This window comes from Aegilops tauschii, chromosome 7 (assembly GCF_002575655.3).
Source record: "Aegilops tauschii subsp. strangulata cultivar AL8/78 chromosome 7, Aet v6.0, whole genome shotgun sequence".
NCBI classification, from domain to species: Eukaryota; Viridiplantae; Streptophyta; class Magnoliopsida; order Poales; family Poaceae; genus Aegilops; species Aegilops tauschii.
Genome location: NC_053041.3, coordinates 81,984,749 through 81,990,431, shown reverse-complemented (window position 1 = coordinate 81,990,431; position 5,683 = coordinate 81,984,749). Strand labels below are relative to the sequence as shown.

The 5,683-nt window shown below is 45.1% G+C and overlaps 1 protein-coding gene across 1 annotated transcript; it reads right to left on the bottom strand.

Annotated features, from left to right (window-relative positions):
* Positions 1 to 807: 807 nt before the first annotated feature.
* Positions 808 to 1,404, bottom strand: LOC109739172 (uncharacterized). Its single transcript, XM_020298261.1, has one exon. It carries the CDS (start codon positions 1,402 to 1,404, stop codon positions 808 to 810), a length of 597 nt encoding a protein of 198 aa, XP_020153850.1.
* Between the last annotated feature and the right edge of the window lie 4,279 nt (positions 1,405 to 5,683).

Genomic DNA, 5,683 nt, shown 5'->3' with positions numbered 1-5,683 from the left:
CACTCAATAAAAAAAATGAATTACAGATCACAATGAAAAGTATTTGACGACTGAAAGGAAACAAATACTATTCTTTGATGTTGTCTTCTCTATTTTAGTAAGCAACAAAAATAAGTACATGAGTCATCCCCAACAAATGCTTCAACAAAGTAGGCAGCAGCAACAAAATTCAGAAACTAACCAATTGCTGGCACTATAGTGTATGGCGTGTGTAATACATTATATCATATCATAACATTTGCATGAATTACCACATGGATTAAACATCAAGTAAATTTGCATACTAAAATTATATCTCCACACACAGTTTCATCGAGAACAAAACAGGCATATATAGCCATTTGAGGGCATATGTTCTTGGAGGAATAAGTGTACGACATGACTGAATATGACCTAGATATTTACCCTTTAGCTTACATACCTTGTCCTTCATTGTTGTATCTAACACTATCTCTTATGAGAAAAAAATCCATTGGAGAACATGACATTCAAGCATAACATCATAGTCCATGTGCATAAGAGCATCTCCAATAGGCGCCGAACGCGCCGCGCGCCCATCGTCTGGTTTGGCGCGGCGCGCAGCGCTGGCTCCAGCAGCCGCGCTAAAAAGCAAATGCGTAAAAATGCAGCGCGCGCTAAAAAAACTATAGCCTATTTTACATAGTTCCATAGCATAGATAGATAAAAAAAGATACATAGATATTTTACATAGTTCCATAGCATAGATAGATAAAAAAACTACTACTAGATAGTGCAACGACATAAAAAAAAACTACTAGATAGTGCAACTACATACGCAACTATAGCCTACTCCCAGTCGTCGTCGTCATCGTCATCGTTGCCATCCTCGCTGGTCTGGTCCGAGGTATCGATCCACATGTCCAACCAATGGTCATCATCAGCCGAAAAGATCGACTGCCCACCATTTTGAATGATGTCGCACTGCGATATCGCCAGAGCCTTTCGCCGACGCCTATCCAACCGCTCCTCGCGGCGCCTTCGCGTGTCCTCCTCGCGGCGCCTTGCCCAGTAGGCTTGCTCGTAGGTGACGTCCTCCGGGTGGCGCCGGCGCCACTCCGCCATGGTCCGCTCGTCCTCATGGGCGACGAGGAGGCGGCGCTGCCGCTCAGCATGCTCCGCACAGTCTTGTGCTGTGCGAAGACGAGGCGGCGGGGCGACGTCCAGCGCCTGCTGGAGTGTGTGGACGTCGTCGAAGTTCATCTGCGGGCGCGGCCTGCCTAGGCGCCACGCCGCCGCGTCGTACGCCCGGGCGGCCTCGTGCGCCGTCTCGAAGGTGCCGAGGCCGAGCCGGAGTTGGTCGGACCGTATCTCGGAGTAGAACCCGCCGTTGGGGCGCTGGCGGACGCCGCGGTAGCCCGACACTCCTCGGCGGCGCGGCGGCATGGTGGCACGTCGGTGGCGGGGCGCTGGAGCGGTGGCGCGCGTGGCAGCGGAAGCAACCAAGGAAGCGGTGGAGGCGCGTGTGGCAGTGGAAGAGGAAGAGAGGTGAGCGCCGCATTTTATAGGCGCGCCGAAAGCGGTGCGCCAAAAATAGCGCGCGACCTGCCGCCTTTTCCCGCGCGCGTGACTTTCCCGCCACCGCTGGAGCGCGCCGAAACGTCCCGCGCGCGCTAAAAACTCGGTTTACCGTGCGCGCGTCTTTTGGCGCGGCTGTTGGAGATGCTCTAAGCGCACATGTAATTTTCCACAATGCCATGACGAACAAAGATGCCTATCCTCTTCAGCTCTTCACTGTTGCCATCTTCCCTGTGGTCCAGCTCTTCCTCGCGTGGTTGTACTTAGTTTCACTACCACAACGCTTCTCATCTTAATAGGGACAATACATAACGCTTGCACATTTGTCCAAATACAACCAAGAGACTTGATACACTCTTCTGCTCTCCATATTGGAAGCTGCAACATAGTTCTTTCTCTAACATTAAAACAAATGTAGCAAAATGTTTTAGTAAAAACATTAGTAGGTACATTTTCTTCTAAAATTTGATGATATAGCACACAGAAGCATTAGTAAAAACATTAGTAGGTACATTTTCTTCTAAATTGATGATATAGCACACAAAAGCATTATGGAGGTAAATACTCGTAATAGGTTAAATACACAGTATTCCTGGTCTTTGAAATTTGAAACACATATCCGTTGTTATTTTCAATAAAATTAAAGGTTTAAGACATTTATCATGACTCGCAGGTTCTGTATCAGTTTTATGCATCCTCATTGTTACAGCTCAAGGAACACATTAATATTTCCAATAAATGAAATACACGTTATTCCAAGTCTTTGAACTTTGATACACATGTTGCGCTGTACTTTTCAATCAAAGAACGAATACATGTTCTTAAAAATACAAGAAAACAGAATATTGTGCAAGAATTGATGAAGAGGATGATGACCTTATACATACTTTTGGTAATTTTCTGAAAAGAGCACCTAATATCATATATGCACCAATTTGTTAGAAGTACAAACAAAAATGCTATTTACAGGGTTTATCGAGAGGCACTCTAAACACCATACTTGGTACATATTTTATAATTGGGAGAAACAATATCATGGTTATCACTAAATTAATAGAGGCAACAAATTAAGCAAGCATGCTACACGAGCAATTGGGAAATCAATCGGAACAGAAAAAACATTACAATAGTATTTAGACTGGAAAGTTACGCGCGGTAACGAAATAGTATTTACACGGATATAAAGAAACATGTGGGAAAATTGAGTATTCCCTCTGTAAAGAAATATAAGAGCATTTAGATCACTACTTTAGTAATCTAAATGCTCTTATATTTGTTTACAGTTTTGCTAAAGCACATCTAGATGTGCCATAAGTATTGCACATCTAAGTCCTGTATCATTGATCTTACCCGAAGATTCGTGTGGGTATTTTCTTTCCTCTTTTTCTTTTTCTTTTTATGCTTGATTAAGTTACTCAGATGTGCAATAACTATGGCACATCTAGATGTGCCCTAGACACACCCGTTTGTTTAAGGAGGGAGTATGAAGCAAGATAAATAGTTGCCTGACTATCACATGATCCTTCAAACTGTCTACAAAGGGAACACATGGTCCTAAATTGACCAAAATTTAGGGCCAAACATTTCTGTAAACATTAATTATATAGCATCAACTTCAGGAATCAGAAGAAAACTCAGGATATAGGGCAGCTGGGGTAGCCTTGTCTGGCTAATTACTCACTGAAGAGCAATGTATATAGCTTCGGAGTCGTCATGTTGCTGTCTGAACCGCTGCAGATCCCAAACCACGATCCGAGCAATCGCTGGTCCAATGGGCTGCCCCGCAGCTGCACGACAGGACACGCTAGGCTAGCTATCCAATCCAGCGCTCCAAGAGGCTGTACTAAGGGGCTGTACCATTCCATGTCCTTTTCTCGCTTCCCTGATGCGATGGCCCTTTGTGTGCAGGTACATTCCATAATTATCCTTGGTCTTAATCCTGTTAGATTGAAGGAATACACACCCTATTACAAATTAAAAATGACCAAGTGAACAGAACATGATGCAGCAAGCAAGCTAGAAGATTTAAGACGAGTTAGTGGAGGGAACTGCAGTTGAATATTCACATTAGAAGACGTTGAATTGTTGATGCATGCAGATGCTAACAACGAGCCTCCATGGTGTACACGGAGGTGACCTGCAGTACTTGCCAACTATGACATATGCTCTGTCCTCATCTCTTAGCCCTACACCCTCCATAGTACCCGCGACCAGGTTCACCATTATGGTGCAGCAGTCGAGATGGCGACCTATGCATGAATTTGGTGGTGTCCGGCCGCATGCTAGAATGGCGAGGTAGACGAGCAGAGTAGCATGCTGGCAACAGGAACATGAACAACACCAGCCGCAACACGCTGCCGTCCTCCGCCCCACCATCGCTGCCGCCGACGCCACCTGCTTTCAGCTACATAGTCGGCGACGGCGGCGGCCGCATGCTAGATTGCAGAGGCGACACAGTGTGCTTGGAGGGGGAGGCGACCACGATCTTGCCTGAAGATGGCGGCCGGACATATTATTGAAAATTAGATGCTCAATCACATCTCGTGTGAGTAATTAAGCTCCTCGATCAAGCTCCTCGTCATCTATGGAATGATCAATCACATCTCTTATTTGAACCATTTGCTAAATGAAGCAGCACAAAGTTTGTGGAGGAGCAACTCCACCTTGCTGCTACAATGTGTACAGCACAAGTGTTGAAGGAACAACTTCAACGTGCTGCGCTAGATATCGCTCTAGAGGCGAACGTAGGTTGATAGGGCAGCAAGAGTTCAATCCAGAACTCCTAGGGCACAAGATCTACTCCAAGATCTTAGATAAGAACAACAAGTTCTATTATAGGTAGGGGTACATAGTCTGCCTCCAAAGTAGAGGCGAGGACCTCTATTTATAGGGCTTTGGGAAGCCTTCACATACTTCTACTTATAGCTGGAATACTCTAGAAAACATTATGTAAGTTTCACCATTCTACTCATAGCTACTCACAACTAGAAGACTCTAGAAAACAGTAGGTAGGATAGAAAAGAAAAGGAAAGAAATAGTACACTAGAGTGGAAGCATCTAGAAGTAGCCAAACAGATCTAGCATGTGTTTTCTTTCTTCTCATCTAGTGTTCCTCATCATTCTCCCCTGGTTGTTTGGAACTCGCCCTCGAGTTATCTTCATAGAGCGCTTCTTCTTCGCTGCGTAAGTTTCCCTTTAACACCTAAAGGCAGCCTCTCTTTTCGGAGGTAGACCATCACCTTATCACCGACTTGGAATGATTTTGGCCTCTTTTTGCAATAAGCAAGTTGTTTATATTTCTGATTTTGTGCTTCCAAAGCGCCGCGAATCTCTTCAAATAACTCGGTGTAATTATCAGCAAAGGACAATGCTGATCTTGAGTTTCCCCTTGATGGCAGCTTCACCAGGTCCACCACATGTGTTGGAACTTTAGTGTAGACAATGGAAAAAGGGCTCCTTCCTGTGGATCTATGCTTGGAGTTATTGTAGGAGAACTCTGCAACAGATAAAGCCAAATCCCATTGCCCCTTTCTTTCTCCACAAATGCAACGGATCAGATTACCCAAAAACTTGTTCACCACTTCCGCTTGTCCATCTGTTTGTGGATGAGCAGTGCTAGAAAATTTCAATTCAGTGTTGAATTGCTTCCACAAAGTGAGCCAAAATGCAGCAAGAAACTTGCTATCACGGTCTGAGACAATGGACCTTGGAACTCCATGAAGTCTGACCACTTCTCGAAAGAATAGGTTTGCCACATGATGAGCATCCGTTGTCTTGCGGCATGGGATGAAATGAGCCATCTTAGAGAATCTATCCACGACCACAAATACAACATCACTTCCTCGTCTTGTTCTTGGCAAGCCCAAGACGAAGTCCATAGAAATGTCCTCCCATGGAGCAACAGGAACAGGCAAAGGCATGTATAACCCTGTGTTCTGGACTTGGCCTTTGCAGGTCTGACATACGGGGCACCGTTGAACGAACTTTCCAGCATATCTCTTTAGTTGTGGCCAAAAGTAGCGAGCTTCCAGGTTAGCGATAGTCTTGTCCCGTCCAACATGGCCACTATGATCACTTGAATGGAGCTCTCTAACCAGCTTGTCACGTAGAGAACTTCTTGGAATGCACAAATGATCATTTTTGAAGA

What these genes read in the sequence shown, in the direction of transcription:
- LOC109739172 (XM_020298261.1), bottom strand. Translation starts at nt 1,404, where the DNA reads ATGCCGCCGCGCCGCCGAGGAGTGTCGGGCTACCGCGGCGTCCGCCAG.